General features: G+C 40.8%; 1 protein-coding gene across 1 annotated transcript; it reads left to right on the top strand.

The window, feature by feature from the left end:
- The first annotated feature begins 2,768 nt into the window (after window positions 1-2,768).
- Window positions 2,769-8,695, top strand: Snai2 (snail family transcriptional repressor 2). The gene is made up of 3 exons (XM_021185156.2): window positions 2,769-2,994; window positions 3,661-4,209; window positions 5,066-8,695. Exons 1-3 carry the CDS (start codon window positions 2,916-2,918, stop codon window positions 5,245-5,247), a joined length of 810 nt encoding a protein of 269 aa, XP_021040815.1. The 5' UTR covers window positions 2,769-2,915; the 3' UTR covers window positions 5,248-8,695.
- Window positions 8,696-12,611: the final 3,916 nt, after the last annotated feature.

Raw genomic sequence — 12,611 nt, forward strand, 5'->3', positions numbered from 1 at the left:
AGGAAGGAAGGAAGGAAGGAAGGAAGGAAAGAAAGAAAGAAAGAAAGAAAGAAAGAAAGAAAGAAAGAAAGAAAGAGAAAGAAAAGAAGAAAAAGCCAGCCTGCCTGGAGTCAGGAGGGAAAAATACCCCAAGAATTCAGGAAGCCTTGTGGGAAAGACTCAAATCATCCTAGTCAGCTACTCTAGAAAGTACAGGAAATGAGAGAATGAGAAAAATGAGATGGTATGAACTTTCCAGGGTCCCATGAGATTCAGGAGTCAGTTTTATGGGAAACAAGTCAAGATTACCTTCCAGTGGGTTTAAGCCTGAAGAAAAGTTATGAAGCCCACTAAAAAAGGCCATAGGAATTTGTGACCATTTATTTCCTTAGATTACATTTTAAAGTCTAAGGTTTAGCCTTCCTTAATTTAACTTACCTGGCATCTCTAGTTTGACTTGGCTGGGGTTCTCTTCCACAAGAAGTATCTCTCTTATAAGTTATTTCTATAACCTACCTAATTAAGGAACATCAGTTTCTCTCCAGCTTAGGACTAATTTCTTGGTTTGGCAAAGGCTACCCACCACTAACTTCTATCAATCAATCAATCAATCAATCAATCAATCAATCCATCGATCTATCTGTATATGACTGTATGTGTGTGTCTGTCTGTCTCCCAGTCTCTATGTCTATTTCCCTCCTTTTCTATGAATACAGAATGAAGCATTTAAAATGTTGGTCTATCTAAGGACAGATCCCTGCCTTGCACAAACAAAATCTTGCAGTCAATGACTAAAGGCAGCACCCCAATCTATTGAAGTCTGCAGGGAGAAACCGTTATAGCAGAGTCCTCCCACCTGGCCTTGGGTATGATAAACTTCCATTCTTGCATTTTCATTACATCAGTTTAATATCAATTGTCCTCTGCTGTGCCCAAGCAGAGCTTTTGTTTAACATGATTTATGTCATCAGCCGGTGGACTTCCTCCTGCGGCCAGTGGGACACATCTCACATACATAAGGCATGAATCAGATCAGTTGAGCTCAATACTGGCTAGCACAATCTGGAACACACAGGTTACTTGACTGCAATCTGTAATTTAACACAACCCCTGGGTCCTTGGACACAAAGGGGCTGGTTTCCCTGTTTCAAATTCACTGGTTCTTTAAAAGCACAATGAATCGTTAATGATTTTTTAAATTGCAACAACTTACTTTAGCAGGTTATCTTTGTGTTATAGTTATCAGTAAATAAATACGTAACCATCTCCTGGCATTCCCTGTTGTAATGTGTGGCTTTGTGCCCCCTTTCAATACTAGATAAAAACAAACGGCATGTTTTACCGGAAATTAGGTGGAAGGGGCAAGATTTCTTGCCCTATAGAGCAGGTGTCTAAGTCTGAGCAAACCCACTAGAAATAGGTCAACTCAGAATCCAGCTCTGATCCATACTCATGGTAGCTTAGAAAGAAATCTAATACATTTTCTTGTTTTCCTGTCACCTGCAGATTCAGTTCCCTTAGTTTAAGGATTCATATAAATATCTTTCTGAATTTGACATTGAAATCAGTGACTATTGTAAAGAGAAAGAGGAATCATTGAAATTAACCCAGGAAGTCTGCGGGTTTCCCCCTCCCCCGCTCACACGCCCATTTTCTCATCCCCAGATTAAGAAGTTATGCTGCTTGACAATGCACTTTTCTCTTGCAAGTCTCAACATCGCTGGTGGTATTCTGTTTCCGCTGTTTTCTTCCAGCACCTGTTACGAAAAGAAGTTAGTTGTCTTGGCGTTGGGAGGAGGGGGAATTGGATTCTGCAATTTGGCTGGGAAGAGTCAGAGTAACAACAGAGTTGCCTGTGGGCACAGTGAAAACTGCACTTTTAAAATGAATCACTTCGGAGTATTTTTACACCTACCCCCATGTGCAAATGCAAGTGAAGTGACCGGCTGGCTACTGGACTACCTAAACTGTCAAAGAACTTGGCAAAAGAATCCTTTACATCTTTTAATGCAAACCAGGAATGTGGCGTGAGGAAGGGGGAGGCTTTTGAAGACTAAAGGAAACACCACTAAGTAACGGCAGACACTATTTAAGAATTGTCAGCAGAGATTCATAATTTTTTTTCTTTCTCTAAAATGCCATGCGCTACAAAGGGAGGAAGTCTTATCACATGTCTTCATCAGAACGTTTCATACTTCTTCTAGAGTTTGCCTATTGTCGGAGTCTGCACCAGCCTTCCCTTTTATCCTTACACTCTTCCAGTTCCTGGGGTAGGCTGCAAGGCTTTACTTTCAAGTGTCTAATGCAGCGATCAGCAAGTTAACTTTCTGGCTCGCCGCCCTAGACCTGCTGTGGCAGCTGCAGGGAGCCTTTACCTTCCTTTCCCAAAAGCCAGAGCCTACAGCTGCTTGTGTGCAATAACCCCCCTCCAGACGCAACTTCCAAATATAGACTCTCTGGCCACTAGGGGCTGCGCGGTCCTAGTCCGGAGGGCCGCCCTTCCTTCCCGCCCTCGCCTTGCCAGGCACTGCCCACATCTGGAAGTCAAGTCGCCGTAGGTCACCTAGCGGAAACACGTTTCCCCAGTGCTCAAGAACCGAGATTTCCTTTCTTGAAAACATTTAATGTATTTTGAGCCTCCACTGAAATGCCATGAACAGCCCATTTTGAACCAGAAAAATTTAGTCTGACAACAGGGTCTTCCTCTATTCACAGCTGTTCCAGAAGGAGGAGCTGAAATCTGAACCTCCTGGCTGTGATTGGTTACTTCTAGAAAAAGCAACGGAGAAGGCGCCTCCCCGCCCAGAGGAGCTCAGTCGGGCAGGGAGCCGGGTGACTTCAGAGGCGCCTGCCTGTCCCCCGCCGCACCTGAGCCACCGCGATGCTATAGGACCGCCGCCTGGACCGTTATCCGCCCGCGCCCGCCCGCAGCCACCATGCCGCGCTCCTTCCTGGTCAAGAAACATTTCAACGCCTCCAAGAAGCCCAACTACAGCGAACTGGACACACACACAGGTAAAAATCGCCTCTGTAAATCTGTGCGCGAGTAAACCGCGGTTCTATTGCTTGACTCAGAGAACACACCGGGCCGCTTTCCTTTTAATGCTGTGCTAAAACTGTCCTTGCAGTCTCTTGATTACTTAGGTTAAGTTTTAATTCAAAACCTTTGAGATCTTTGCTGACAAGGAAAGCTTCCTTCCGGTCGGGCAGTATAATTCTCCGAGCCTGTGTGTACGCAAAAGGAGTGCACAGACGTGATCGCACCCTTCCCCTCGCCTGAGCAGTAATCTCCTGGAGCCAAGCACTTGGGAAAGCAGCTGGATTCGTGCATGCCATTACCCGCCACAGGCACGGTACAGCTAGAATAGCCCACGCATAAAATGAAAAGCAACTTTATAAAAAGTTTTAAAATAGTGTCTAGTTCTTCGTTCTAAATTGGGACAGCAAGGCTAGTCCAGAATGAAGGTTAGTCAGGGCAACTGTCAGCCTGCACGAGGACAGTAAGCCCAGGTGAAGGGAAGCTTTTCTCTTTATGTGTGTCCTTGTGAGTAAGGCTGTCTTCACTAGAGAGTCTCCTATGGAGTCTCCTGCATGCTGTTATGGCCTCTCTCAGACTGTGTACATATATTTTAAAAAATATTTTGCCTTAATATTTTCTTTCCTTTCTCTTCTTTTTTCCAGTTATTATTTCCCCATATCTCTATGAAAGTTACCCTATGCCTGTCATACCAAAACCAGAGATCCTCACCTCGGGAGCATACAGCCCTATTACTGTATGGACATCATCGGCAGCTCCATTCCACTCTCCTCTACCCAGTGGCCTTTCTCCTCTTACTGGATACTCCTCATCCTTGGGGCGTGTAAGTCCCCCTCCTTCCTCTGACACTTCATCCAAGGATCACAGTGGTTCAGAAAGTCCCATTAGTGACGAAGAGGAGAGACTGCAGCCAAAGCTTTCAGACCCCCATGCCATCGAAGCTGAGAAGTTTCAGTGCAATTTATGCAATAAGACCTATTCTACTTTCTCTGGGCTGGCCAAACACAAGCAGCTGCACTGTGATGCCCAGTCTAGGAAATCGTTCAGCTGCAAATACTGTGACAAGGAATATGTGAGCCTGGGTGCCCTGAAGATGCACATTCGAACCCACACATTGCCTTGTGTCTGCAAGATCTGTGGCAAGGCTTTCTCCAGACCCTGGCTGCTTCAAGGACACATTAGAACTCACACTGGTAAGAGAAATGTAGAAAACAATGCCTCTCAGCTCAAACAGTGGTGTGGTGGAGCTGTCTGTGGGGTATCTTAAGGGACTGACAGGGGGTGCTTTTCATAAGGTGAACCACTGATAGCTGCTTTCTGCTCTAAAGCTTGTTAGAACAGCAAGTGCCCCGTTCCAGCCTCTGCTCCAGGGATTGTAAACAGCATTTAGACTTTGGAAAGCACATGCAGGAGATTTGGTCTCAAAGATCAGTTAGAAAGCAAGATTGAGGTGTTTGGTGTGTGTTCTGCAGAACTGATAGTCAGTAAATACAAATGCCTGGCTCCTAATGTTGATTTGATAAACAGGCAGAGGGGGTTCCTATAGTTTTTTTGGCTATACTTTTTGCTATGAATTCTGCCAACTCTTGACTAGTTTAGTAAATGGGACTAAATTGGATCTGGCCGTGTGCTTGTTTGTTTCATTTTCTTGTTGCTGATTTTTAAAAAAAAGCCCAAAGCATAAAATCATATGCAGGAAGTCATGGCATTTATCCAGTCTTAGTCATCACACAGAAAGGAGACACACTGGAAATGGAGGGAGCTACTCATCACTGCTGCACCTGTGGAAGCAGAAACCCTTAGCAAGAAAAAGCCCTAACACTGACTGTGTGTCTGTCTGGCAGAACTGAAGCTGTTTGGCTGATATTTTAAAGTTTTGTTTTAAAAGGCCAAATAGGAATATAATTACATAACTGGGGGTTGATATGATCAAGCTATGATAATTCTTATTCTTCTGATAAGCTACTGTTGATGTTCATTAATATTACTTGATTTGTGTCCTATAAAAAGCTGACTGTCTTTTATTTTCCCTTACCCTACCTCAAACAGGGGAAAAGCCTTTCTCTTGCCCTCACTGCAATAGGGCTTTTGCAGACAGATCAAACCTGAGGGCACATCTGCAGACCCACTCTGATGTAAAGAAATACCAGTGCAAAAACTGCTCCAAAACCTTCTCCAGAATGTCGCTTCTGCATAAACATGAGGAGTCTGGCTGCTGTGTGGCACACTGAGTGGCGCAACCAGTGTTTACTCAAACAGAATGCATTTCTTCACTCCAATGACAAATGACAAATGAAAGTCCAAAGACATTTTCTCATGTGCTTACCAACCAAATAGTATGTATAAAACCACAAAAGAGTCACACACACACACACACACACACACACACACACAGATAGACAGACAGACAGACACACACACACTACAGAACAGAATCTATGTACTTAAAGAATTCCTTCTATGTGAAGTTTAAAATTATATTTACTGACAGCTAGATTGAAAGGATAAAAGATAAGAATCTTTCTCTTTAAAGATGAAGTGAAAAGCACATTGCATCTTTTCTTACTAAGAAAGAATACAGAGATTTACACTGCTGCCAAACCATTTCAACCAAAGGAACAGTATTTCTTCTTAATAGAATTGTAATAGTGTTTCCAAGAGGAAGAGAGTCTGCCAGACACTATCTCAGGTGCCTTATAAAGTACTCCAAGTTTACTTCCTTAAATGTATGATGCCTGGTTGTCATCAGTGAATGACAGCCTTTTCTGAATTACCTACAATGTCTTAAAACTATATTGTTAAGAGAAAAAAAAAAACCAAAAACAAGAAAAAGAACAGAACACAAGAGAATGTATTAAAGTATTCTTGTTTTGTTTTATTTTTGCCATGTGTGCCTTGGAAGAGGAGTGAAAGACAAACTTCAAACATTCCTGGTGCGTGTCCCATGTCTTTCTTTTTAAAAAAGAATATTAATGTTTTATAATACAAAGTAATGAAAATATGCAAAAGAATTTCTTAGACATTCAGTAATGTACTTAGACTTTTAAAAATTCATGTGATGGATGCAGTAATACAATGCCCCTCCAAGTGCCTGTCTTAATGACTTGTGTAGTTGATGAACTGATGTAAATTTGTGTTTATTTTTATACAACTGAATGAACTCTGTATGAAAGTGAGGTACGGTTAATAGCCACGCCTATATTCAACCAGAATACTTGTGAAATCAATGTCCTTTTTAAAAAAGTAACTTTCAAGGTCTCTTTTTTTTACAATAAACATTTTTGACTAAAAAGTAGTTACTCATATACTATTTTCAAAACTTTATTGCTTTAATATTAAATACTATGCTCACATTTATTTCTTGCTTTAACAAGAGAAAACATAAAAGGTATTTTTAAGCATATAAAGAATCAATTTATGTTACATTATAAGAAATTGCCTTTTATAAAGTCACTATCACATTCAAGAGATCATGATGGTAACTTTGTGCAAGTTATAACAAACACCATATTTGAGGGGTAAGAAACAGTCATGTTAATCGTCAAAAACTTTTCAAAACATTTTTAATGTTAACTTTACTTTGTAAAAACAAGTTATAGTCATTTTATTTTTATATGTCATTGAAATAGTTCAAGAGTTTTAAAAATCTAATTTAATAAGTGAGGAAAACATGAAAAGTCTGAATGAAGGAAATAGAATTATCATAAATAATGCACATTGGAAAATTAAGCCTTGTGAACAAAACCCCACAGGTTTGTTTGTGTGTGTGTGTGTGTGTGTGTGTGTGTGTGTGTGTATACATGGCCTTTGGGTTAAACTAGAAATCTAAAGTGTCCTTTTAGGGTAACTGATCAAATTGAGCAAGCTTCCACCCAACCCCAGGATGTGCCTCATAAAATATTTTCTAATCATACATTCCATATTCAAGCTAATGTTCTCTAAGTCAGTATGTGAGTTTCCTAACCTTAGCTTTGCTAGGTACCAGAGCATATATATGAACCCTATCTTGCAGCCTGTAGTGAAAGTAATTCTCATTGCTATTAACTGACAATTTCGGAGTTGTAAAATCTTATTTTTCTTTTAATATTTTTGTTATATAGGGAAAAGCTGGCATTAATATCTCAAAAGATACTAGTAATAGAGCGCTAACATGGAACTATAATAAATGCTAAGCTGGGGCTTTCCTCACTGAGTATTTTTCATTTATGTTTAATCCTTGCATAAAATAACTGTGTATTTGATGAAAAATGCCAGTTGATAATGGCACTTTTTAATTGTTTGGATATCTCAGGCCATAATTCTCAAAGGCAAAATTATCTGGCACAACAGTTTATGGGAATAAAGCAATAGGCTATATCCCTTCGCTGGAGCATTATAAAGTAACTTTAGAATGCCAACTGAATTATGTATACTTGGGACAGAAATAGTGCAGTAGTATTCTGAGAGCCTCCAGACTAGCTAATCCAAGGACTATCTTGCAAAAAGGAACTATGAATCACGCCTATGCTACAGCTCTTGGGGCTATCTCAGTTTCAGGAGCTATATCTACCCCAATTTTCATCTCTCACAGGTTAGCTACAGGCAAACAGTTCTTGGTGTCAAAATTAAAGCAGCTGACTTCTAAAGGAAAATATTTGTTTATTACTTTAATTCCTCAGTGAAAGAAAAAATATTTTTTTGCAATATGTTCCCACTTTTGTTAGTTAATTCTTAACTAAAATATTGCGGTTTTAGAAAATATCATGGCTCTGAAGGAACAGTAGATGTCAAAATAATATTTAAATACACCAGAATTTATACCTATTATGACTTTGATTGTGCATATTCTTCTAAGATCCACAAAGCTTCTGAAATGTTCTGTTCTGTTCTACTCATTCAGGGGACTCACTGAATCAAAAACTTGCTGTACATATTTCTTTTTCACTACATGGGCCATTTTTTGCATGAAATCTCTCAGAACTCTACACAGCATTAGCAACATCTTTTAATAATAGTATATGAATTAGTTGAAGAAGCCAACAGAAGTAAAGTTCATAGAGTCAAATGAAATTCAGTATATTTTCTCATTACTGAAGAGTTATGTTTACTTTCAAGAAAATCCTTGCCTTCATTTACTTTATATTCTTACTGCAAATTTGGAATTACACTGTACCTTGGTTTCCTAAAGCACAAAATATTAACAGAGACTCCATACCACAAATTAAAAACTGAAGATCCCTGGCACTAATGTTTCTACCAGAATCTTACTGCTGTTATTTAATCTTTACTATGCGTGTATTACTATGAATCTAGTACATATTGATGCTGTATAGTACATACACTTGTGCATATGATTTTCCATAGTAACAACACAAGAGTATTGCTATTTCACCAACATAGGTATACTCCTAGGTATACATAGGTATACATTTTCAATACTCCATTGAAAATGGTGCCAAGGTAGTAAAGAGGATAAGGTACAGAACACAAACCCATACCTAGATTTTTCAGCCTCTGATTATCTATATTTTCCACACTTTGAAAATGAGGAAACTTGTTCACCTACACTTAGCATATATACATTATCTATACATTATGGGTCTGAGGTAGAACTTTGATAAGGAAGACAATAATATTGTCCTGAAATACAATGTTTTAATGCTATATTTAGGGGCTATCATAATTCAAGAATTACACTATGCGTATCAGTAATCTTGAAAAGTCTCCTCCATGTTTTAGACTTTCTGCTGGCTGCTCCTGCTCCAGCCTGGGCCCTACTTGCTGGCCACACAGCAAAATGTCAGGCTGACATCTCACATGGGAGCCCATTTCCTCTGCGCTGTTCTCTGTGGAGATGAAAAGCAGCTGGCCTCCATCCTTTCTACATTAACACTTCATCCTCTGAAGGCCACTGCTACTCCCTCCCACACCCACTCCTCAAGCCGCTTTTATCTGTTCAGACTGAAAAGTCTTTCAAGCTAAACAGCCATTTCTTCCCCCACTAAAATATGGACATTCTGGTGTAAAGAAACAATCAACTTTTTGAAAAATGTAAGGCTTTTCTGGATCACAGCCACATCTTGGGAGCTGTTCCTGTTTAGATATAGAAAACATTTTAACTAAGTGACTTTGAATACTTTGCCATCTAGGGAAGAATCAGTTTTCAAATAGGATGTTTTTTTTTTTTTTTTTTTTTTTTTTTTTGTCACAGAGGACAGTGGGACTACAACATCCCCTTTACCTGAGATAGCCTGTGGGGGATACACTGAAATCCTATCCTTAAGCAGTAAAAGTGCAAGCTCTAATAGCGGAGGGAATGGCTAGTGTGCAGTGGGCCCAGGTCCTTAACCCTGCAGGAAGCAATCATTCCTATGAGGAAAGCACACACACAAACCAGCAAGCATGGCAGCTTTTCCTCTGTGGCTCCAGGCCAGACTCCTTAACAATGCAAAATTAGCAGAGGAAATGGCAGCATATCCCTGTCCTCTGACTCCAAATGCACCAAGAGGAGTATTTATAGCAGGAGCAGGAGAGCTGGTCTGAAAGCAAGAATATTTGAACACTGGGAACCAATTCATTTAATTAAGCTACTTTGGTTATAACAATCAGTCAAATTAATTTGGCTTTTTCTGTCGAAAGCATAGAAATAGTTTTGAGGTTCTTTGGATCATTCCTAAGTAGGTTTCCTTGACAATAATCAAAAATAAAGGCCTGGTACTTGTCTGCTGCAGCACCTGGGATGGTACAAAGGATATGACCCTAGTCTCCTAGTTTATTCTGGGAGTTTATTCTTGAGTCAAGTGCCTTCCAGGTATGGAGAATAAACACTCAGTTGGTGCTAAGGAGTAAGAAGGGAGGTTCCAGCTAAATAAAACAGCAATAAACTCTCTTGCCAAAGACAACAAATGAAGTTCTGTTTCTTCTAATTTCCAACTTCTTTCTATATGGCATACAGATGTAAAGAGGTTTAGGACATTCCTGCATTGTGTTAAGATTATCAGGAAGGCCTGTGCCAAAGGTGATTGTCTCTTTCCATACCTGGTCTGCTGAGCTGTACGTCTGTGGTCCTCCAAGCTCACTCAGGGCTGGTGCTTGAGGGATTTCAGTATGTCCTGCCTCTCCATGGGTTGCTTATTCCCTTTCCATTTCTGGTTCTGAGGGGCTGAAGAATTTGCATTTCTACCTCAGGTGACATCCCTCTTAGTGGGCAGATCTTACCTGCACCCAAGAAAACAACTTTCAACCCCAGGTCTAAGTGGGCAATTTTATGCAGTCAAAGTAGCCACTGGGAAGAGTGACAGGACACCTGTGGAGTCTAGAAAGTGCCGTCACACCATATGTGCCAAAGCAGGCAGTGGAAGTTAAGAACACACATTTCTACCAATGCCACCTCTATTTCCCCAAGAACCAGCAACATCTCTGTATCTGTGAAGCCATATCAAAAGTGCTTTTCTAAAAACTGCATCAATACTGAATATATAAAAATGCTTTAATAATACAGTAAGACAGCTTTTCATGTACACTTATGTTGTATCAGGCATTGTAAGTAATTGAAAAATTATTTACATATACAGAAGGGTTGGAAGCATGGCTGTAAATACGCCTAATTTGTGAGGGCCTTGAACATCTCTGGATTTGGCCCTGGAGGGTCCTGGAAGGAGGCCCCTGTGGATTCCAATTAACACAGCGGCAGACTGATAGGACTGCCTTTTGGTTCTGATTTTTACTCTAATTTCACTTGTACTGGAGTTCTGCCAAGCCTTACATACTTTAATGGGGGGAGTTGTTGGGGAGGTGGGGTGGATGTCATACCAGTTCTTTCTGGTTCACTAAGGGCTGGGAGGCTGATTGGCTTAGTACTCAGCATGAGGCCTTTAAGTGGAATCTCTCCTGAAAGTTTAGGAACCCTCTGTAATGTGACATGAATGACAAACAGAGAGGCTCCTGACCACATCTTAACAAACTCACTGGTCAGAGTATGTGGTGGTTTGAATATTCGTGGCCTAGGGAGTAGCACTATTAGTAGGTATGGCCTTGTTGGAATAGGTTTGGCCTTGTTGAAAGAATCATGCCACTATGGGGGTGGGCACTAAGACCCTCTATTATCTGCTTGGAAATCAGTCTTCTCCTGGCTGCCTTTGGATAAAAATGCAGAATTCTCAACTCCTTGTCCAGCATCATGTCTGCCAGCACACTGCCTTGCTTCCCCCTATGATGATAATGCTAAACCTCTGAAACTGTAAGTCAGCCATAATTAAATGTCCTTTATGAGAATTGCCTTGGTCATAGTGTCTCTTTATAGCAATGGAAATCCTAACTAAGACAGGTGTACTGGTTGGTTTTGTGTGTCAACTTGACACAAGCTGGAGTTATCACAGAGAAAGGAACTTCAGGTGAGGAAATGCCTCCATGAAGTCCAGCTGTAAGGTATTTACTCGATTAGTGGTCAAGGGAGGAGAGCCCATTGTGGGTGGTGCCATCCCTGGACTGGTAGTCTTGGGTTCTCTAAGAGAGCAAGCTGAGCAAGCCACGGGAAGCAAGCCAGTAAGTAACATCCCTCCATGGTCTCTGCATCAGCTCCTGCTTCCTGACTTGTTTGAGTTCCAGTCCTGATTTCCTTTGGTGATAAACAGCAATGTGGAAATTTAAGTTGAATCATGACTTGTATTCCAGGTAACATTTTATTACTAAGAGAAGTCAGGACAGAAACTCAAGCAGGTCAGGAACCCAGAGGTAGGAATTGATGCAGAGGCCATCGAGCCATGCAGCTTACTGACTTTCTCCTCCTATCTTGCTCCTGCTTTCTTTTAGATCCCATGACCACCTGTCCAGGGGAGGGAATGCCTACCTTGGACCGAGTCCTCCCATATCCCTTACACATTATAAAAACGCACTGCAACATTCCCTGCAACCAAGACTTGTGCAGGTCTCAATTGAACCCCTCTTATACGGTGATTCTGGCTTAAGACGAGTTGGCATAAAACTAACCAGCATACTATAGCTTTAAATTTGTTTTATAATACCTGTGTGTGTGTGTGTGTGTGTGTGTGTGTGTGTGTGTGAGAGAGAGAGAGAGAGAGAAAGAGAGAGTGAGAGAGAGAGATGGTTTAAAGCTGAATGTCCCACACAGGATCATCTGGTTAGACTACTAGCATGTGGTGTTGCTTAGGGAGATTCTAGAACCTTTGAGAGGTTAGGCTTGGTTAGTAGCTCTATGCCAATAGAGGAGGGTCTTTGAAGATTATTCATTCCCCCAGTTCTAGCTGGTACTCTGTTTCCTGATCAGCAACCATCATGTGCCCAACCTGCCTGCTCATGCTCTTTTTGGCACACACTGAGCGACTATCACTGCCATTCTTCCTCATCATGTTGAACAGAAATCCCCTGGAACTCTGAGCCATAATAAATTCTTCTTTATATTATTTCTGTCAGATACATTGTGTATATTTGGTATATATACATATACACATAGAGACACACACACATGCACATATACACACACAGATATATGAAGGAGTTATCTGTTTCTTATGCTCTAGTAAAATCTAGCGTTGAGGAGAATTCATACTATTACCAGTGTAATAATTGCATTGTTCTCAAATGTGTATAGAATGTT

Source organism: Mus caroli, unplaced genomic scaffold (assembly GCF_978045245.1).
Source record: "Mus caroli unplaced genomic scaffold, Mus_caroli_1 scaffold_17, whole genome shotgun sequence".
In the NCBI taxonomy this organism is placed as follows: domain Eukaryota; kingdom Metazoa; phylum Chordata; class Mammalia; order Rodentia; family Muridae; genus Mus; species Mus caroli.